The sequence below is a fragment of the Prunus persica genome, chromosome G7 (genome assembly GCF_000346465.2).
Source record: "Prunus persica cultivar Lovell chromosome G7, Prunus_persica_NCBIv2, whole genome shotgun sequence".
NCBI lineage: Eukaryota > Viridiplantae > Streptophyta > Magnoliopsida > Rosales > Rosaceae > Prunus > Prunus persica.
The window spans coordinates 21,106,420-21,129,186 of record NC_034015.1 but is presented as its reverse complement, the minus strand read 5'-3'; the positions used below and the strand labels follow the sequence as shown (position 1 = coordinate 21,129,186).

The 22,767-nt window shown below is 37.3% G+C and overlaps 4 protein-coding genes across 7 annotated transcripts; 3 read left to right on the top strand and 1 right to left on the bottom strand.

Moving 5' to 3' along the window:
- On the top strand, positions 2,642-7,950 carry LOC18770357 (putative clathrin assembly protein At5g35200). The gene is made up of 16 exons (XM_007201870.2): positions 2,642-2,777; positions 3,453-3,582; positions 3,665-3,734; positions 3,846-3,943; positions 4,318-4,459; positions 4,535-4,635; positions 4,974-5,057; positions 5,261-5,311; positions 5,401-5,466; positions 5,553-5,618; positions 5,702-5,782; positions 5,889-5,966; positions 6,167-6,313; positions 6,436-6,511; positions 6,719-6,831; positions 7,133-7,950. The coding sequence occupies exons 2-16, from the start codon at positions 3,484-3,486 to the stop codon at positions 7,493-7,495; spliced, it is 1,635 nt and encodes a 544-aa protein (XP_007201932.1). The 5' UTR covers positions 2,642-2,777; positions 3,453-3,483; the 3' UTR covers positions 7,496-7,950.
- On the top strand, positions 8,696-13,437 carry LOC18771080. 2 transcript variants are annotated; one of them, XM_007203262.2, is made up of 5 exons: positions 8,696-8,978; positions 9,437-9,504; positions 9,914-11,454; positions 11,921-12,105; positions 12,752-13,437. In XM_007203262.2, the coding sequence occupies exons 3-5, from the start codon at positions 10,929-10,931 to the stop codon at positions 13,277-13,279; spliced, it is 1,239 nt and encodes a 412-aa protein (XP_007203324.1). In that variant the 5' UTR covers positions 8,696-8,978; positions 9,437-9,504; positions 9,914-10,928; the 3' UTR covers positions 13,280-13,437. The 2 variants fall into 2 exon arrangements, with proteins under 2 accessions (XP_007203324.1, XP_020423675.1); XM_020568086.1 differs by having other exon boundaries at positions 9,910-11,454.
- On the bottom strand, positions 13,474-15,774 carry LOC18769585 (F-box/LRR-repeat protein 25). 2 transcript variants are annotated; one of them, XM_020568087.1, is made up of 3 exons: positions 15,501-15,774; positions 14,090-15,006; positions 13,474-13,996 (listed from the first exon to the last, which is right to left on the bottom strand). In XM_020568087.1, exons 1-3 carry the CDS (start codon positions 15,510-15,512, stop codon positions 13,990-13,992), a joined length of 936 nt encoding a protein of 311 aa, XP_020423676.1. In that variant the 5' UTR covers positions 15,513-15,774; the 3' UTR covers positions 13,474-13,989. The 2 variants fall into 2 exon arrangements, with proteins under 2 accessions (XP_020423676.1, XP_020423677.1); XM_020568088.1 differs by having other exon boundaries at positions 14,100-15,006; positions 15,501-15,760.
- On the top strand, positions 20,399-22,295 carry LOC18771665 (repetitive proline-rich cell wall protein). 2 transcript variants are annotated; one of them, XM_020568768.1, is made up of 3 exons: positions 20,399-20,926; positions 20,969-21,547; positions 22,027-22,295. In XM_020568768.1, the coding sequence occupies exons 1-2, from the start codon at positions 20,491-20,493 to the stop codon at positions 21,535-21,537; spliced, it is 1,005 nt and encodes a 334-aa protein (XP_020424357.1). In that variant the 5' UTR covers positions 20,399-20,490; the 3' UTR covers positions 21,538-21,547; positions 22,027-22,295. The 2 variants fall into 2 exon arrangements, with proteins under 2 accessions (XP_020424357.1, XP_020424356.1); XM_020568767.1 differs by having other exon boundaries at positions 20,400-21,547.

The window sequence follows — 22,767 nt, the reverse complement described above, 5'->3', positions numbered from 1 at the left end:
TTAACTTTGAATTTGATGGATGAGTCTGTCTGATAGATGAAGTCCATCATAACATATTTAAATTGGGTCCAACAAACACCTTAAGCAATCTCATTCCACTTTCATCTTCAACTTTTTTACTTAAGACTAATCTGTGTTGTGCATTATAGCAATGATCGAGTCTTTATACACCTCTGAATTCGCAATCAGCCGTCAAAGACCAAACCACACAACTTTTGAGAAGATGGTACGTACATGCAATTTAGATAATACAACAAAATCTCCAACACACACACACACACGCGCAAAAAAAGAAAAAAAAAAAAAAAAAAGAGGAAGTCATGTAGCAACAGTAGTTGAGGAGAGAGAAACCCACCACACCACACCTTCGTTTGGGTTTACAAATCCCTCCATTTTATGGATTTTCAATGCCTATGGAGAATACAAATTTAAAATAATTTTCTCTTCCTAAAAAGTCTTTAAGAGGTTCTCTTTTTGACCTTAGTGAATTTGGAATGGGTCTATGTCTATGCACCCCAGGAAACAAAACCTTCCAATTGTCCAGAACGTGGTATTTATTTTTTTGAACTTTTTGTTGGCATTCAGAACATGGTTTTAAAAACTTCTGAAAAATGGTATCTTTCCTTTGGGTCAGTCAGTCTCTGTCATTCTTTTATTTTGTATTCTTAATTTCTTATTTTTAATTCCGAGTTTGGAGGGTGCGATCGTCTTTTTATTTAGTGGCATTAGGAAATATGAAGGTGTCATTCATTCATATGCCTTGTTCAGGAAATTAGAATCTGTGGCTGGCAAATGGGTTTGTCCGCTTATTTCTCTGATAATTATTAGTGGCGGAATAGCAGTAGCCTAGAATAAAAATCATAAAAACGACATAAATGGTTTACTTAACATAAAACCCCAAACATTTTATGTCAAGTTAAAATGGGCTTTACTAACAGACTAGTGGTCTTAATTTTGTGGCATTATAATAGTGTGTGTGTGAGAAATTCTTTGCCTGTAGTTCGATTATACTGAAAAAAAACATAAAACCCCAACATTTTGGAGAACAGAAATGCATTATTTAGTTGGTTTGGAGATTGAGATATGAAAATGAATGGAGAATGAATGAAATGAAGGCTTGAGATGTGTCCTTTGTGTGGGCCTGAAATTAACCTCCCTCAACCAAAGAGAAGAGACTAGAGAGAGAGAGAGAGAGATTGAGAGCGATGTCTAATATGGCAAATTGTTGTTTTCATATGGTATGGCACCGCCTCTGCACCAAACCAACGGCTTCTTAATAAACGTGATTACTTTATGCCATAGTTTTGGTTTCTTTGGGTTCAAAACGGTAAATGTTGTTGGTGAGGTAAAGCTAAACAAGCTTGTCTGACCGACCACGATGAGCATCAAATTTGGAATCTTGAGTGTAAAAGGACGGGTTCACTCTCTGTCAACTGACCTAACCAACGTCCGGTCGTTCTTTAAGTTCTTGATTGAAATAATAAATTACGTAACTAGAAGAGTGAGAGAGTTCCAACTATTTGGCAGCCTGTTTTCTACTGTGAAATAAATACATTTGCAGCAGGAGACACACTTGTCCTGCTCTGACATGAAAAATGAAAATAAAGATGACTGAATAGAAAGAAAAGGAAAAGAATCATGGGCAATATGGCTGGAAATTTAATATTTGCATGTGATCTGGATGAAGAAGATGATTGCTAGCTTTAAAGAATGAGAAGTTGTTGCTAATAATGGAAAAGGCCCACACAATTAAATGATAATTGAAAAGCTTGGGTGTCTATTAGTTGGAGAAATTAGCTATAAGCTACGCTGGCTGGCTCTAGTTGTTATTCTTGTTTCTAAGCAACATCCCCTTTTTCTTTCTGTTTCTCTTTCTTGGACCAGAATTTCATACCTATTTTCTTTTTAGACTATGACTATGAAATACGAACATGGGATTGGACTGTATAGAATTAGATTAGTCCTAAAGCGACCTACTGCTTCTGGAAAGTAAGATCCACAACCGACGCTTCTGTTTTTCTTAAGTCACATTTACCTCTTTTTTAAATAATATTTTGTTTTGTTTTTTAAAATTTTTGGTAGTAGAATTGTGATCAAGCTAATTAAATTTTGTTGTAGTTTTGAGTTTCCCTTCCTGTATATTAGAAATAACGGAATTCTAAAATAAAATTACATAGAATTCTAAAATAATAGAATTTAGATTTTCATCATTTTATTTCTGGCAATTGAAAATTTCAGCGTTTGAATTTATATATGTCGAATTTTGTAAATGACACTATGAAAATTGTGAAATGAAGCATATTTTGATGAAAATTTGATGCCTCAATTTTCATAATTTTTTCTACTCCTCATTTAATAAATTCAGCATTTAAATTACTAAAAAAGAAAATTCTCAATTTCTCATACTAAATTCAGTACTTTCCCTCATCCAAGGGAGGGTAAATGCTTTGGTTTGTAAAGTAGTATTCTCTTGTTAAATAATTATCAGTGGAGGAGAGTTAAAAAAAGTGTAGATGGAGAGTATCGTAGAGAATTATTGCCCTGTCTTACACAGCCGTATTTTCTGTCTTTCTGACAGATGGGAAAATTCAGTTAATGATTTAAATAATAAGAAAATTTAAAATTTTAATTTAAAAGTAATTGTCGAAGACGCCGACGGGCCAACCAAACCGAACTCATTCTGGTCGACTTTTCCTCTGCTATCTCTCAGACTCAGACCACTCTCTCTCCCTTCCCACCCTTTCCCCCCCCTTTCTCTCTCGTCAATTGGGTTTCAGGTCAGTCAAGTTCTCCGATCTCTCTCTGCTTCTGTGATTTCTGTGTTCTCTGCCATTTTCATTTTTCATTTTTCGTGTATTTTTGAGCTGCAACCACTAAGCGCGCTGTTTCAATTGTATCAGAAGTTATATTTCTTTTGGCCTAGATCTTTACCTCTCTATGTTTCTGTAGCTGTCTTTTCTTGTTGGTTCTTCCAATATACAAATTCAACCTTTTTCTCTTACGCAACTATTTGGTGTTATTCCATTTTTGCGATGAAAGCTGATTCCTGCTATTGGTTCATTCGACTTTGAGTTGTAATTTCTGTTTGGTGTTTTAGATTTCGAATCTTAATTATAATTCAGTCGGTTTTTGAGTATTGGATAGGACTTCAAGAATTTTTTTAGTATATCATGTGGTCAGCTATTCCTTTCTTAACTAATTGGATCTAAATTATGAAGTTGGAACATCGAAGTTTAGGGTTTTTTTTATATAGTTGGTTGGAGTTTTCTATAAGCTTGTATTTGATATCATGAAAAGTTTGATTTTTGAGAGATGGGTGAGTACTATAGTTTGATTTGGATCATTTCTTATTTTATTTGGTGGTGAACGTTGCGCTTTTCTTTTGGTCAACTGGTGGTGAAAGTAGCTTTTTGTAGCGGAACCCAGATTGAGTTTGTTCGGTTTTGTTGTAGAATTTTGATATATAGAGGAGAGAGAGAGAGAATGTCAGGAGGGGGCACACAGAAGAGCTTACGGAAAGCACTTGGAGCCCTCAAGGACACCACCACAGTTTCGTTGGCTAAAGTCAATAGTGATTACAAGGTATTGCGCTTTGTTTGTTTTTGTTTTGGATGGTTCTCACAATTGATGCATCTGATTTTCATCTGGGCATTGAATCTTGCAGGAATTGGATGTTGCTATAGTCAAAGCTACAAATCATGTTGAGCGTCCAGCTAAGGAAAAATATATCAGAGGTAGATTCTCTCGCTCTCTCTCAGTCTGTGTCCAAAGATGGGTTGCATGTTGTACTTTTCATGATCTGCATCCAGAAGAAAGATCGGCTTATCTTTGTTTTTCTTTTGAAGCCATTTTTTCTGCCGTTTCTGCTACAAGACCTCGGGCTGATGTCGCATACTGCATCCATGCTCTTGCAAGAAGGTTATCAAAGACACATAATTGGGCGGTATGGACATTTTCTCATCACACAAACATACAAGACTTCATACAGAGCCAGGAAGCTTTTTTGTTTGTTTGTTTTCCTGTATCTGTAGTTGGAATAATCTTCATCTTGATTGTCATTCTTGGGCAACCATAGTGAGTGGAAGAAAGTTGAAAAAAAAAGAAGAGGAAGATACTCTAGAGACTAGACTAGATGTTCATGGCTTTCTTGTTTGCAAGGGAAGAACACGTGATCTGAAACATAATGATTTGACACGTACCAAATATATGAAATTATAACAAAAATTTAAGGCATAATCTAACTGTACTACCTTCTTCATAATCTATACTGTGTGTCTGGCCTGGAATTTTACTAACTGATTATTGGTTTGTGTTTAGGTTGCATTGAAAACTTTAGTTGTTATTCATCGTGCTTTGAGGGAAGTAGACCCTACTTTTCATGAAGAACTCATGAATTATGGTAGAAGTCGAAGCCATATGCTTAACTTGGCTCATTTCAAAGATGATTCCAGTCCAAATGGTACCTTTCCATTCCACTGACTCCATCTTTATCATACTCTTTTTCTATTTAAACTGATTTTTTTTCATTGTGCAGCATGGGATTATTCCAACTGGATTCGTACTTATGCCTTGTTCTTGGAGGAGAGACTGGAATGCTTCCGTGTGTTGAAATATGACGTTGAGATGGATCGCCCAGTAAGAAGTTTATTTTCTCTATATCATCTTTCTTTGAGCTTCTATATCGTTCAAATTGACAACTTTTGTTTTAGGGATGTTATGGCAAACACTTTTTATGTCAATGACATTCTGAAATTTCTGAACTGATTGGTTTATCAGAATAGTTATTAACTACAGTTGCTTTTTTTTTTTTTTTCTCCCTCTAAGGTTTCTTCTTACTTTTCTATTCTCACACTCAAGTGCTATTTCTAGATTTATCTATTTTATGCACTTATATATGTCTACAAATTTTGGCTAGTCTCATTCTTTTTATAAAGTATGGTTTTGCAACTTCATAGCTTGACATTATGGTGCAGAGGACCAAAGATTTGGATACTGTCGAATTGCTTGAGCATTTGCCTGCTTTGCAACAGCTTCTTTTTCGTGTACTTGGTTGCCAGGCAAGTCTTTTCAACACAACAAAACAAATGGTTTTAAGGTTTGCTGATATGTGGTTAAACACGAATATGTGTTCAAGCCCATGTTAATGTACCAGAAGAATGTTACCAATGATGGGTGCCACGATATGTCAATCAATATAACTGACTTTTTTTTAAATATCCTTTAAGTTTCTATTAGTGATATCAATAAATCTTTTTTGCAGCCGCAAGGGGCAGCAGTTCATAATTTTGTGGTTCAATTAGCACTTCAAATGGTAGGTGAATCTTGCAATATGTCTAGCTGAATGACTAGCCAATATGTTTTCTTTTCTTCTGATTTTCTTCTATCATATCATTAAATTAGGTTGCTTCTGAAAGCATCAAGATTTATCAAGCTATAAGTGATGGAACGGTCAATTTGGTTGACAAGGTAGCATATGAACTTTGCTATTTGGAATAGAACACTAGAAGCTTTCCGTATAAGCTAATCATATATGATAATCGTTTCTGTCACAGTTCTTTGAGATGCAACGCCATGATGCTGTGAAAGCCCTGGATATATATCGGAGGGCAGGGCAGCAGGTAGTTTTTCTGGGAATTTCTGTTCTAATTAGTGGAGAGTCATATTATGTATCAGCATTTACATTTCATCTGCATGTTTTCAGGCAGAGAGACTTTCAGAGTTTTACGAAGTATGTAAAAGTCTTGATATTGGGCGTGGAGACAAGTTTATCAAGATTGAGCAGGTTGACTATTTTACTGCAGTTCCTTTGACAGCATTGCATTCCTTGGATTATTTGTAACTTTCTCGAACTGATTTAATTTTGGGTTAATAATTCTTTCATAATGTAGCCACCTGCATCATTTTTACAAGCCATGGAAGAATACGTGAGAGAAGCTCCCCGGGTCTCAACAGTTCGCAAGGATCAGGTATGAAAGTGCCCTGAGCTTATCAAATCAACCATTAAAAAGCTGAATCCAAAGTCGGCTTTTTGAAGCACTTACAGTACTTATAAAGGTTTCACGATGCAATCAGATCAACAAGCACATATAGGACATACATAAACCTTGTCAATTCAGTGTATACAGTTTGCAGCAATTTCCCTCATGTTCAATCTTTAACCTGGCAGGTGGTTGACAATAAAATTAATGCCCCCAAGGAAGTCTTGGCTATAGAGTACAAAAACACCCAAGAGGCGGAGGCACGCCCACCTTCACCACCTCCACCTGAACCAGTGAAAGTGGAAGCACCTATAGCTGAACCTCCTGACCTGCTGGTAGTTCTCATAATCCTTATTTTTCTGTTCTCCCTTGAATATTGGCATGCTGTGGTTTTGAAATCTTTTGGCTTACTTTGTCTCTTTAAAGTTTCATTATTCATGCTTTCCTTTGTTGCTAGGGTTTGAATGATCCTGTTCCAGATACCAAAGATTTGGATGAGAAGAATGCTATGGCTTTAGCTATTGTTCCAGTTTGTAAGTTCCTCTCTCTCTCTCTCAATGATTTATAGCTCATAAATTTCATCAGAGTGTCGAGGTTTCAATTCACTATGAAGTCAGTTTGAACTAATTTGTTTCCAAGAAACACGCACAAAGCTTCTTTTCTTATTTTTCTTCTTTATATTAACATAAAAACTCTAAATAAATTTTTTATATCTGAAAATGCTATTATGGTTCTTGCAGCGGATCAACCACCTTCTACAGCTCCAATTCACGCAAATGGAACTACGGGTTGGGAATTGGCACTTGTTACAGCACCAAGCTCAAATGAGAGTGCCACGGCTGCTAGCAAACTGGTATTCTTCTCTTTACCAATTTCCCATAAAATATCCTAATGTTTAACAATTAATTAGTCAGTATTAGTGTATGGGCAAAAATATTGAAAAAAGGTTCATTTACTCTCTCCTCTCTATGTGGCATACATGATATGAATAAGCAAGCACAAACTTTTGCTGTTCTACCAAAAGCAAAGCGATGCTACTTTTCCGACTTGACACATTTTTGTTGTTAAACTTTCAAGCAACACACTTCCTTTTTCTTTTTCTTATTTGGCCTAATGAACGAACACTGTTGACGCCTTTCAACTGTTGAGTGAAGGCGGGCGGGTTGGACTTGCTTACACTAGATAGCCTATACGATGATGCAATCAGAAGAAACCATCAGAATGTGAGCTACAACCCATGGGAGCCTGTTCCAGTGGCTGGTGCCATGATGCAACAACCAGTTCATGATCCCTTTTATGCATCCAACACAATGGCTGCACCGCCTTCTGTGCAGATGGCAGCAATGGCCAACCACCAGCAGGCCTTCATGTTGCAGCAACAGCAGCAGATGATGATGATGGGTCCACAACAGCAGCAGTCTTTGAACCCTTTTGGAAATCCTCATGCGGCCACTACCCACCCCTATGGCCCCGGTGTGCCTGTCCAAGCATACAATCCATATACCGGCCTTTTATAGCTGGTTTGTTGAGCAATACATCTTTATCGAGAAATACAGGGAAGAAAGGGACATGAAAGCATAGTAAGTTTTAGATATCGAACATCGGAATCGGAAATTTGGAGAGACAGACGTGTACCATATGTTTTGTATGTGCAGTAGCTAGCTAGGATTAAGATTCTTTGTTAAATAAATAGTCAGAGGGGAGGACTTTGAGCTATTTGGTGATTTGCATTCATGTTGTGGGGAGACTACACTAAAATTCTTTTGACCTGCTTTGTTGCTGTTGAGACTCGAGCAGGAAACCTTATTTAAACTCTTTTTCAGCTTCTTTCTGTTTTCCTCTCCCTCTCCTTCGGTCCTTAAGGATCTCTATAAAATTATAGAAATTATTTGTAATTTGTGATTGTTGATAACAGACAGTTATGTAACGGGGGGACATTAAATTTGATTTATGGTTCTTGGCTATTATTCTTTTTTATTTTCTTCGTTACCTTTACATTCTCTTCATTTATTCTTTAATACAGACTTATAAAATACAAGCACTGCGCACATCATCAAGACATAACAAACAGCACAGATAATTCAATGAAAGAAATAAAAAACAACACAGATAAAATGGAACCACTTTATTTATTTATTTTCTGAAACGGCGCTGGTTTGGATCCCTTTTGTTCTTGATTTGGGCCACATCGTATGGGCGGTGGATATAAATCAGAAAAAAGAACCTTTTGGACAAACTTGATTTGATTTTTGGCGGTTCGGTTCGATTCGCGGACTGATAAATTTTCTATTTATAGAGTACCGTCGGGCGGCTGTACTTTTAAATTATTCTATTTAAAGAGTATAGCCGAACGGCTATACTGTTTAAAGTAATCTATTTAACCAGTACAGCCGACCGGCTATACGGTTAGAATATTCTATTTAAAAGGTATAGCCGAACGGCTATACTATTATAATTTCTATTTATAGTGTATAGCGGCGCGGCTGTACGTTTACAATTGTATAGCCGAGCGGCCATACTCCTGAAATTTCTATTTATATAGTATAGCCGCGGCTATACGTTCAAATCTTCTATTTATATAATACAGCCGCGCGGCCATACTATTAAAATTTCTATTTATATAGTATAGCCGCGCGGCTATAATTTTAAAATTTCTATTTATAGAGTATGGCAAAGAAGCTAATTTTATATTTTAAAAATATATTATAATAAAAAAAAACAGCAAGAAAACCCGACTAAATTTCAAGGTCGCGTTCCAGTCGGTTGCGACGGTGGTTTAGGATTTCAATTGCGAGAGGATGACGAACCTACACTTTTCTGCAATTCAGTCCGATTGGATCTCCTCGATCGTCGTCGGTGGTTCACTTCTTCTCGAAGAAGTAGAACGCGTTGATGGCAACATCGCGGGGTTGTCGGATGAATGGAGAGTCTGAGGCATAGATCAGCCTCGTCCTTGGATTCGGATTTTTCTTTCAAGGTTTAGGGTTCGATCGCATGCGGGTATACCTCCTTCTCTTTCTTCATGAACCTCTTAATTTACAAATCAGTTTTCATTTTTGTCCCAAGCATGATATAGATTGACGCCTGCTAATTTGTTTTTGTTCATTGGTTTTGTGGAGATGATTTGGGTATTCTTAGGAAATAACCATGGTTATGTTATGTTGAATTTCCGTGTCCATCACATAAACTTTTGAACATTCTAATATAATTTTATTCAATTTCATTTTGTAAACAAATATATCCTGTTTTTATGTCAAGTTCAGAGTTAGAAATGAATCATGCAGTCACTTGTGTGGCTGATAGGGCAAGTATGCCGCCCTATGAAGCACAATTTAAGGTTATACTTTTTCTGTTTATGCTTTGGTTCTGATCATACTGACTCATTTAAACAAGAGAGGCTCTCCGTTTTTGAGTTCTCCAGCAATGGTTAAATATTTATGCTCTGTTCTTGTTGGCAGATTGAAGATGAACGAATGACAGAACCAGGAAAACTTGCAAGGTGAAGTCATGAAAGATTTTATGCGAGGTACATGAACTCTTGTTTGAATTAATATGATCTAGCATGCTGGCTGTGCATCTGTAGGCTAGGACACACACTGAAGCATGTTATATATTATGCGTTTATGGGAAGAATTACATTTTCTGGACGTGGTGATTGTAAAAAATACATCTTTGTGGTTGATTGCAAATGAATCATGTAGTGCAGCCACCGGTGTGGCTGGTGGGGTAAGTTTTACTTTTCTGTTTTATGCTTGTTCATCAAATAGTTGGATGCTTGATGTTCATCAGTGGTGCCACAGGCCACTAACAAACTAATATCTGATGGTTGCGAGCAGCATACACATATAGTCAAATATTGGCAATGTCTAGGCAAGTCCTCAATATTAGTAACGTGAGAACTAAATGAAGTTGTCCTCCATATTTTGTCAAGGTAGGTGTTGTTGGTGAAGCCGGAGATGATTACACAATCTAATTGTCCAGTTCACGAAGTAGCTGCTGTTGTTGCTGCTGCTGCTGAGAATACGTCATTCTAGAGTGAGTCGATGTTACGATGCTTTGCTAGGTTTTATTTGGTTTTTGGGTGACTACGACTTAGACATTAACTATTTGACCATATTCATGAATTGACCCCGAGGTCTTTTGTCAATTTATGCGAAAATATTGTCAATTTTGCCATTGAGGACAACTTTGGGCTATCGTTGTATGGTTCATGAAGTTATTTTCAGCCCGAAATAGAGGAAAGCTGAATGAAGTTCGGATTTGTTGTATAAGCGAAAATGAAGTCGTTTTGTGAAAAAGAAAGAAGATTGTTCTTTCCTCTGTTTTTCTTAAACTGTCCTGCTGTCTAGTTAGAAAACAAAACAGAGGAAAATTATACTTGAACACAAAACAAAAATAAATAAAGGAAGCTTTTCAATAAGAAATAATTTAGAATTAAAACTAGCCAAAATTTCATCCCCCTTGTGGACTTGAAAGTGTGTATGCAAAGGACGGATACATTATCTTTTTCAATTGACCTAACCCACAATTATAATTAATATTAGTTGGTGTTGCTTATGAAAAGAACAAAAATACAAAATAATACTAAACGATCAACGCATTAAAAGAGTTTTGTCCAACGCAAATAGTAAAATCCATTTGGAGCCTTCGCAAATGGTAAAATCCACAAAACAAAACAAAACACACAAAAAGAAAACAACCCCTTAAATCGTTATCGAACGGGCCTAAAATTCCTAAAAAAAAGCACTCAACCAGTAACATCTCTATAAAACTAAATACTATTCACAGTGTTAGAGTAAGAAGCAAATAGAGAATAATTACAAAATAAATAAAAAATAAAAAAAGAGAGCGTCTTCTTCACCCTTCAGTTCAGCCATCATCATGTTGTTGTTGTTGTTGTTGATGTTCTTGCAATAACAGCAAAGGGATACTAACAGTATTCACCAAACAATGTCTTGGCTCCTCGGCTCTCTCCAACCAGACGATCCACATGATGAAGCCAAGCAACCACAGAGTCCTTCCAGTTCCCGCGTACCAAACGACTTGTCGTTTCTCGGCCAAACCCTCGGTCGCCAACTCCGCGGCGTCGCCAGCTTCCTCGTTCCACCACCACCCTCATCATCACCGTCCCACGACGCCGTTCCCTCCTCCAATTCTCAACCGCAGCCGCCGTCGCAATCGCAATCGCAATCGCAAGCGCTTTTAGGAATCCGAAACGATCTGGTGGAGATCAGCGGCAGCTTCAAGAGCGGTCTCTCGCTTCTCTCTACAAATAGTAACAAAGCCGTCACTGAGATCTCCAAGTTCGCTTCGAACTTGTTGCAGCTTCAGAACGAAGCTCTGGAAGACGATGATGATGATGATGATGATGATGACTGTTCCGTGCCGGGGATTACCGACGACGTTATCGGTTTCGTCACCGAAATTTCGGTGCTGCCAAACTATTGGACCGACTTTCCTATACCAGTCGATCATGGTCAAGTTCCTAACTTTCACTTCTAATTTAAGCGTGTGCGTGTGACGATTGCATAATTTTCCTTCAAATGCAATGCAATGCTGGTTTTGCCTGCTTTCTTTGTTTGTGTCGCTTGGTTTTGCTTGCGAAGTTGTGGATTGTAAATTGAAATCCGCTGGTCAACTTACATTGACTAAAGTTGAGCTCTTTTTTTTTTTTCTGGGGTGGGAGCTAAAGTTTATTAGACATGAATCCAAAGTGTCTTGAAACCTGTTATGCGTTCTCTGTGATGGTTTCTGTTTCACCTCAGATGTCCTGTGCAATTAGCTGTTAATCTTGTTTGAACTTTGGAGTGGTCGATATGGGAACTGATTTTGAAGACCTATGATTCTATTGTGCTTATGCTTAAGATACAAAGATTAAAAAGATAATTGAAACAAATTGACATGGCATTTAATCTATTGACGTTGAACTTGTTTTATTGCAGATTTCAGCATGTCTGATGCTCAGAGAGAACATGCCTCCACTGTTGAACGATTGGTTCCAGGCTTTGCAGACCTAAGAACCAGACTTGGCAGTTCCATGAGCGAGAAACGATTTTGGATGATCTATTTCTTGCTGTTGCTTCCGAGACTAAATGAACACGATTTTCAGCTTCTATCAACCCCCAAGGCAAGAACTTTGTCTTTCACATCTTGTCTCATTCTTTTTATCTATATTTGCATGCACACTAAGAGAGCCTAGTTGCAATTTTCTTTGTGGATGCATCTTTACCATATTTAAGGTACTTCATTTAAGGTTGTACGGTAGCTATTCTTACTGCAGTTTGCAGTCTTTGTATGTGAGAATGCAATCTGCTTTACCTGTCACCAGCTGCACTTTTGAGCAGTTTTGTTCATTGTATTTATTGTAGCTTCATAGCAAATGTTATAGCATCTTTCTAGCTAAGGACAGAGGAGAGAGGGAAAAGATCTATCATGTCCTATCTTGTCATATGAATCAGGGCTTCTGTTAGATGGGTTGAGTGAAGGGATTACGAAGGAGGAGAAGGGAAAGGAATTGGGGAAGTGGATTGTCTGATTCTCTGAGAAAGGGGATCGAGTGCTTATTCACTGTGTGTCTAAACTGAGTTTTCAATCTCAAATTGGTCAAATGTCGTGTGTTTCTTTCTAGTGAATACATGTGAGTATTGATTCTGTGGCACTTTAGATTGTCCAAGAAGTTTGGATTGTTTTTCAATTCCACATTTCAGCTTCCAACAATACTTGTAAGTTGTAACAAATGCATTATTTTGAAAATAGAACTTCCTTCTTTGCAGATTGTTGACGCAAGAGATGTGCTTCTGCACAAGCTTCAAAACAAGAGGAACACACAGGCGGATAGCTGTGAGAAGTCAATTCTTGATTCACCTAAAAAGGACATCCAGGTTGGAAAGGCACAAGGGGTGGAAATCTCATCTCAAGAAAATGAAGCTTTGACTGAGATAGTTAATACAGCAGGAAGGTTAAAGATCGATGACGAAGAGAGCACTGAGCAGTGGTCTGAAGAGGCAAGTATTAGTTCTGGCACTTTCGTGGATGGCCAAAGGAAACATGAAACTGAAGAGGATATCTCATTCAGCGATTTAGAGGACGATGAAAATGACCTTTCTAGTTCCACTAGACTATCAGGCCTAAGGCGAGGACGAGACGTCAGGGCATGTTCACCCAATGGATCAAATGACTGGGTTCAGCTGAATAGAAGTTCTGAGATTGAGGGTGGCCAGCGAAAGGCTGGTCAGTCAAAAGAGAGAGATTCAGAAGGTGAGGATTCAAATGACTGGCTTACTGTAGATGGGTTTGATTAGGCAATACTAGCAGCAGCTTGTTTGCCAACTTATTGTAAAGTTTCTGTTTCTTTTTCTTTTTCCGCTTTTTGGGTTGGGTGGGCTGGATTCTGTACTTATGGGTATCAACATCTTATACAAGCTGTTTAAATTAATAATACAATGGAGTTCATTTCAAATGGCTACATGTACTGCTTATTAACACAAGCGTATTGTGGTTATAACAGTAACTTTTCGTTTTCAACAATTTGTTACAAGTTGCGTTTTACTCAAAACATGTACGAGCAATCCACTTCTTTTCTTCCCCAGATGAGTAACACAAATTTCTTAGGGGAAAAAAATGAAGCAAAATTGTACAAACAGCCAACCAGATATCCGTCATTACATAACAGCTAAGAACTACAGTTCGCATACACCCCAGCTAAGAGTTAACATACAGCTGCCCTGACCTAGATAAATTGCAGAAAAGAACGTACTCTAATTCTGTGGACAAGTGAAACTGCACTTCTGGATTCTGGACAAGTAATTTAGACAGCAACTATAAATGACAATGCCGCATGATCTGAAGCAGCAAAAGTTTATATTAGACATCTACAACCACAATCGATGTAGTGAAGATTCGAGGTCAAATGGAATTTCTGAAGCAGGAGAAAAGCTCCTAGGACAGAGCTGATCCTTTGGACATCACATGAAACACAGGCAAATGCTGGCCCTTGTTGAATCGTCAGCGATTATAACCTACAATGAAAGACAAGGTGAAAAAATAAGAAAAGTGAGCATGACATGTTGGCTCGTTTTAATGAACCAAGTAACCACACAAAGTTTTCCAACTTTTTCTTACGGGCACGACTTTTGGCAACTGTCATACTCTTGACATGAGGAAGTTCTTTCTCAAGCTCAGCAAAAGTAGAAACCACATCAGTGTCCTTCATCATAACATATAGTTCCCCCAGATTGGGAACCCTTTCAAAAGAGAGTTCTATGTCATCACCCTTATAATGGAAACTGGTAAGATTGGTGGCACTGAGTTCAATCCCCTTTAACCCTTCACAGAGGCTCACCACCAGCACCTTCAAACGATGAAGGGAATCACCAATGCACAATCTTTCTAATCCAAAACACCATTGCAATGTTAAACACTCAAGGTTTGAACAAGAAGAAAACATATGCGGCTCAACATGTCCAGCGAGATTTACATCACACAACACAAGAGTTGATAAGGTGCTAAATCGATCAAAAAAATCTGACTGAAGTGTGCATGAGCGCAAGGAAAGATGCCTTAATTTGGATTCTTCACCATGCAAAAGGAGCTGAGTAGGAAAATGATAATAGTCAATGATTCTCCAATCGATGCGCTCAGCTGGTTTGTCACAAGTAAAGGCAAGATCAAGATTTTCAACACCCTTTCTAATGGCAAAACTAATCCAGTCATTGATATGAAGACCGTACATATTTCCAAAACAACATGAAACCTTGAAGGAGACAACCTTCGTGCCCAAATGACATGCTAAGAATCTTTCTAGTCTTGCTAGAAAATAGCGCACTTTGCTGTTGCAAACCGCTCCAGGAGTTGAATCAGCTGGTGTGGAGATTATGTCATGCCAATTGAACTCGAGATTTGACATGTATGCATACATGTTCTTCCACCTATGTGATAATACGCTCGTGCGTACAGCATCCCTCATACTCAATAATGAGACAATGGTATGAAGAACATCATCTGGCAATTTACTGATGTGATCCTTGCACTACATGATTGCAGATCGTATACCATTTTAACATAATCAACAAGAATAACTGCGCATTATATTAATCAACAGAAGAAGAGAAAAAAAAACAGAAAGCAGCTGCCAATTTTAACTAGGAAGATAAATTACCCCTAAAATTGCAGATTTTGTTTAATTCTCTGTTCTATAATCATTTCATTTTACTAAATCCAAACTTACAATATTGAATGAAAAATGGAACTTTCGTAACATGAATTCCAATTTCCAGGCATCTTAATTTGTTTCAAATGAACTATTCTAAATCCAAACTTACAACATTTACAAAACCCTGTTTCTCTTTTTCTTTTTTTCTTTTTTAAAAAAAAAAAATTCTGTTCTTCTTGACTTGACCCGAATTTGCTAAAATTCTCGAATGAATCTTTAAAAGTTTACCTCAGAATTCCCTTCCAGATATGCCTGATTCAATTCAATTATAAAGCATATATTTATCAAATTAACAGCTGAAAATAAAGTACCTTTCTCCTCATGATTTTGGGCTTCAAGAGCTTCGATTTTCTTATGGAAGGCCACAGAGTACAGAAGCGCGCAAAGCCCTAGTGCAATTGTGCCAAAGCTTCGGCGCTCGAACACATTTGAGTCAACAACAGAAGCCCTAAATATATATCTGCCCAGAAAAGGAAAAGAAGCAGCAAACAAACAACGCAGGATGAGTGCACATATGTCAAGTTCTTTTTCCATTAGCAAAACACAGTAAAAGTTCTTTTTTAACACTTAACTGATGTAGAAACGTCTTGTAGTTGTACTGGTTAAGAGCATTCGAATTTTCATCATCCGTAAATAATGAAGGTTTTTACAAAATCATATGTGTGTGTTACAATTCATTTATTATATATATTCATTAGTAAGTACATACTTAAAATGAGAGTGGAAAATAGTTGTGTGTGATCGTGAGGGCAAAAATAAATTCAACATGCAGCAACTTAAAATGAGAGACCGTACACAAACACAATGCGGAGCGCATGCTCCGGCACGAACCCAGTTCTGTCTAGGTAGGGCTGTAGCCCGACCCAAATCGTATGACGTTTCCTAACACTTATGTAGCCCACCTCTCCTTACCCAAGTAAGGCTTCTTTCTGTTTTGTTTTTTTGTTTTTATTTAGCATGTTTTTGTTTATGTTACTGTTGGGCTTTAGATGATTGTTTGATCGAATTCGTTCATTCTTTTTATCCATATACGTTGTCAGAAACGTACGCACTCCTTAACCTCTGCTAAGCCCACACTCACACCCAGAGACAATCCAGCCCGCCACTGTTGACCCGATAAACAAAAGACAAGGACAACAAAAGAAACAGCTTGGCTTCAACTGATCACTGCACCACCATCAATCCTGTGGTCATTTATGCATGGTTGGCCAAGCAGATTGTCGCCATTGAACAATGCCAATAAAAGAGTTAGATACATTTTAATCAATTCACTCATATTTTTATATGCATGGCTTCCGTCCTTCCACCATCAGTAAATTAAGTAATTATGCATGTTAATTAAGTAATTATCATTTCATTTGAAAAACACCCCACAAATAAGTAAGAACTTCATATTAAGAATATCTTACATCGAACGATAGAAAATTCACTTTAATAGTGTAGTGCTTAAAAAATCTTGGACCTCTCGATCGAGTCTCGACCCACTGTAGTGGTACGTAGCACCCATGTCTTTCTCCCACTTGGCCATGTGCCATTATTAATAGTATTGTACTATAGTCTATAGAGATTAGATTCTTTTTGTTCCTTTCTCTACACCGATTTATCAAATGAACCCAAACATCCTGTGGCTGTAGTGCTTCATCATCTCACTACGGGACAACAAACCACGACCATTAGATTTAGATCTCTATCTACTAGGAGATGTATAGCTGCTGCATTGCATGTAGATGGAGTGCCCTCAGAGTTACCAAAAAAGAGGAATTACTGCATGCGTTAGAGACACAACACCCGACAAAATCCAATTAGAGAGCACTAATTTGTTATCATATACAGTGGCAGGCATGGCATCTTGTGCAGATGATGATGAATGAATGTTATTTGGCTAATTAACTAATTAAATATCGTATATATTATTTTATAATATAATTAACGTGTGCATGGGTTTAAGGGTGGTAGCCAAATCTCTTGTGTGGTGTGGTGATAAAATATATAAACTTCTCTTTTCCCATTTTCCCATTTTCCCGTGAGAATCAGTGAAGAAGACAACTTAAAACAAAACACACAGCAAGATCTGGCTAGTGTTAGCGCTCTGAATTCAAAAAGAGAACACATGTCTAATAGCTAATCACTTATTTAATTTATAAACCTTAATTAATTAGCGAAGCAAAAAGAATGTGCATTCAAAATTACGATGCCATGTAGCCCTACAAGTTATAAGATATATAGATGGATCCAGCCCCAGAAGGCCAACCTAAACCAAGTAGATCTAAGTGCAGGGGATATATACATACAAAGAGTTTTCATTGAGGGATTTCTCAAATTAGCTTATTTAAAGGACATCCTTGTAGGGCCCAGTCCGCATTGTATTTTACTAATCCAAACCCTATATGTTTTAGATAATCATTCAAAGATCATCTCTACAAAAAATCACTTGAATCCAATATTGTTTGACCACTCAATTATGTTATAGAAATTTTATTTCTTTTTTAAAGCACCGTGTTAATTGATTTTGTAGGATACAATTAGATGTTAAAACAGTTTCCAATTTGTCTAATTTTTTGTAAGAATGATCTATGAATGTAGACTTAAAAAATACATGATTTAGATCGTTGAAAAAAAAATTCGTAGCATATTCTAAACAATATTCTTCAAATAAAATTATTTAAATAATTTATCTATAGAAGAAGAATATATATATAATATACAGTCCCTTTCTATTGAGGCATCCCTCAAATAATTTTATTTGAGGAACGCCTTTTAGGGTACCCTACAATTTTTTTCCCAATGATCCAAACCATCTATTTTTTATGTCTTCATTCATAGATCATCCTTACAAAAAATTAGACAAATCGGAAACCATTTCGACATCCAATTGTGTCTTACAAAATCAATGAACACGGTGCTTCAAGAAAATGCTAAAATTTCAATAACTTAATTGAGTGGTCAAATGATATCGGATTCAAGTGAGTTTTTGTAGAGATGATCTTTAAATGAGTATCTACAAAATAGAAGGTTTGGATTAGTGAAATACAATCCGGAGTGGAGCCTACAAGGGGTATCCCTCAAATAAGCTTATTTGAGAGATCCCTCAATAGAAGCTCTCTGTATATCTATATATATATATATATATATTGAGTTGAGCAGCAATGCATATGATTCAGTGGATGAAGTTCAATAATTTGGTTCTGAAGAGAAGAACAATTGTGGAGAGAGAAAGAGATAGAAATTTGGAAAAAAGAAAAAAAAAAGGTATTAATATTGCATTGCATGCAGGAGGAGACCAATCACATCAAGATGAGGAAAGCAGAATCACGGATCACATAAACATACAAAAGCATCCAGCTAGCTAGCAAGGCTTCTCAATTCATGTCCTTCTTTCATTTATTCACCACTGCTTCTCATATCCTCACAGACTCACAGTCACGGACGTACACATACAACACATATATATATATATATATATATAATCTATATATAGAGAGAGAGACCAAAATTTCATACCCATATCATGCATATATACACACAATATATATATATATATACATGTCAGCCTTCCCCACCATTCCTCTATTATAATTCTCTCTCCTTTCCTCAACCACCATTATTCCACATGCTTGCCTAGCTGTTCTGTTTTTCCTAACAGCTACCACACACCAGTGCGGTCCTGAGATTATGAAGGGTATGTGCGAAGTTTAAATAGGAGTTCTCAACCTAATATGAAAATATTTATAAAAAAATTTGTCATGACTTAATACCTTAATAACTTAAATTCATCATCTATTAGCATGCAATAGCAGTCATAAAAGTTTTAATGTTTCAATTTGAAAAAATGAAAGAGGAAAAAGACATGAAATATTTTTTTTTTTTTGAATGGGTGAAAACACACTCCAAATTTTTTTGTTTGATTGGAGAAAATTTGTATATATATTGCTTTCTTCTTCTTTGACATGTTTCCCTTTTCTTTTTTTTTCCTGTTGTTAACAATTTAAAAAAAAAAGAGTAGGAACGTAAAAATACAACAACTGAATGACACAATATGGACTTGAATCCAACTTGCCTGCTAAAATTAAGGGGATGAATTTCAACTCAATCAAATATGCACTTGTGTTATGTTCCTGCATACTCAAATATATATATAATACCTATAATATTAATATACATAATATACACGTGAAAAAAATTCTCTCTCTCTCTCTCTCTCTCTCTCTCTGAGTAATCTGATCTTATGATCTGGTATATATGTAGTACGTGCGTGTCCTTAAGTTTTGAGTGTGACCAATGCAAGAGGCTCAGTTTGGACTTAATAGGAGGAAAGGGAACTCCCATTGCCTAGCTAAGCTTAGCTCCCTGTTACCATTTTGGGACGTACCAAAAGCACTTGCCATATTACCCCACATAAAAAATTATTTGAATATGCGGTCCAACTTCCAATTTACAGCTTATACAATTCAATATGCAAACTGTTAATTTGACTATAAAAACTTACCCTTTATAATATCCATATCCAAATATGAGAAGAGAGATAAACACGTGAAGACAAGAGAGATAAAGATGACCTATTAATTGTTATTCTCCTTTCAAGTGGGACCTATACTTAAGCAATGATTAAGCAGGTAGATTAGATCTCCCCTGTTCATGAATCATGATCAATACCTTTCCTCCATGAACTTTACTTTCCTCCTTCATGTGTAATTGTGTGAAATGCATTATTGATGATGACATAGTATGTTGAATGTACGTAAAAGGTAAAACAGAACAAACCTATATATCTATCTATCTATCTATCTATAAGCCCCAAAGATAGTAACCACAAGCTACCAATGGCCGTAGTGAGTGATTGGCCATGATTGCCATCCAATAAAACAAAACTATTCCATCGATCTATCCCCCAAGAAGATCACCATCCAAAGCTTAATTGTTAGTTTAATTAGGGGGACTAGCTATTACTCCTCTACTGGGACTTTTTCATGATTATAATAAAAAGTTAAGCATGAAAATCCATGTAAATTTAATAAAAGACAAGATTATGAAACAATAATATAAAAATAAAATAATGGCAAATGGACTCATGCAAATTTAAGGAGTAAGTTATGCCAACTAGCAAAGTTTGGCAGCTGCCTTTTGCTTTGCTAGCCCCATGTTCACGTGATGTGCCTCTTAGGGCTTTTTTTGTTCTCTTGCCCTCGTCACTATTCCTATTTAACATCCTCTTTCCACTACAAAAGCTTTACCTCATCTCAGCATCACTCTCATCTGCAGAGAGAGAGAGAAAGAGCGCGCTAGACTACTGCGGTGAAGAACATGGCCGAGTCCAGTAAGCTCCATGCTCTCTTCTTCATTTGCTTGCTCTTCATCTCCTCAGCCACTCCCATTCTTGGCTGCGGTACTTGTGGCAAGCCTCCCCCAAAGCACAAACCTAAGCCTAAGACCCCCAAAGGCCCCATCCCTCCCATTCATGTCAAGCCCCCAGTCGTTAAACCACCAGTCACAATCCCACCCATCGTCAAACCACCAGTTACAATCCCTCCCATCGTTAAACCACCAGTCACAATTCCACCCATAGTCAAACCACCAGTCACAATCCCTCCCATCGTCAAACCACCAGTTACAATCCCTCCCATCGTCAAACCACCAGTTACAATCCCTCCCATTATCCCACCCGTTGTTAAGCCACCGGTTACAATCCCACCCATTGTTAAGCCACCAGTTACAATCCCACCCATCGTCAAACCACCAGTTACAATCCCTCCCATTATCCCACCCGTCGTCAAACCACCAGTTACAATCCCTCCCATTATCCCACCCGTCGTCAAACCACCAGTTACAATCCCTCCCATTATCCCACCAGTTACAATCCCTCCCATTATCCCACCAGTTACAATCCCTCCCATTATCCCACCCGTCGTTAAACCACCGGTTACAATCCCACCCATCACTGTCCCACCCATTTTGAAACCGCCAGTGACCCTGCCTCCAATAGTGCCACCTGGCATAATCCCTCCAGTCATAGGAGGAGGGCCACCGGGTAAAAAGCCTCCGAGTCCCGGGACGCCATGCCCTCCTCCTGCCGAGAGTCCGGGGGCCAAGGATACTTGTCCCATCGACACGATGAAACTGGGTGCTTGTGTGGATCTTCTTGGTGGGTTGGTGCACATTGGGCAAGGTGACCCAGTGGTAAATGAATGCTGTCCAGTGCTGCAAGGGCTTGTTGAACTTGAGGCTGCCATGTGTCTCTGCACAACTCTCAAAATGAAGCTTCTTAACCTCAACATCTTTGTCCCGATTGCTCTTCAGCTCCTTGTCACCTGTGGCAAGTCACCTCCTCCTGGTTACACCTGCTCTCTCTAGAAGAAATTAAGTAAGTATTTACACTAATTAATTGGTTATTTAAATTAGTGCTAACTACGTATGTACATTATTCTCTCAACCCTAGCTAGCCCCTCACTTGAAAATTATGTAATATATCCAAAAGATTTGGGTATGCGACTAATGGTCAAAAAAACCAAGCACAAAAGATATAGCTCTTCCTAGATGTAGTCTTGGAAAGTTGAAAGATGAGTATTTTAGCTTACCTCTTCCCAAGAGCACAAAAGCTTAGGGAACCAAAAATCCAAGCAATTTTGTTATGTCCGAAGCAACAAAACATCCCATATTACTATATCATAGATTCGTAACATATAATTAAATTTGATGTCCGTATGAAGGAGGAATAAATGATGAATTTTTTGTTCTCTCTCTAGATCTATCCCTCTCGTACACGAAAACCCGGTTGCATAACTAGTTTCTTGAAAAATTTATGTGATAAACATTGAACGGGATGATTTGATGGGATTGCAGGTTGCTAGGTTGATGGATATCCAAGGAGAGCTAGGGAGGGAATCGTCATGAGAGGATGTCGAGCTTCCCCTTGTTCCTTGTTAATCTTTTCTTCTTTAATTGGTATTGATGAGCTGATGCTTTGGCTGTGATCTTATTAATGTACACACCATTTGTTTTAAATTTGTTGCACGTGTGTTTTATCTCAGGAAAGCAATCAAACATGCTTTTGAATTAATTTTAAATGTTATATTCTTTTTCTTATTTTATTTTTGTTCATATTAATGGAATGAAAGCTATAGCTAGCAGATTTGCCCTAGATTAATTCAATGAAAAAGGTTGTTAACAAATGAGTGAGCTCGCGTTAACGTATTTAATCATATTTGTATACCACATTCTCATACCACTTTATGTGAAAGATGAGGTGTACAACCACATCAATTAAAACTAATTTAATATTTTCTTTTTTTTTATGATTTAATAACTGAAAATTAAATTATAAGTGTATGTGGGTCAACAGAACTTGACTTATTTATTTAAGGATGAAATTGATAAATAAAACACAATAAAGTAAAATTAATTGACAGCCACATATAAAAACCTTGATGTAATGATAATGAAGCAGGTGGTTTTGGATTTCTATGGGCTCTGAGGATGTGAATCAGTGCTGTTATTGTTTTCAACTTTCGACAAAGAGAGAACAAAAACAAACAAATAATGAAAGAGGTCTTGAGTCAATTCAACTATATATCAAACTTTTAC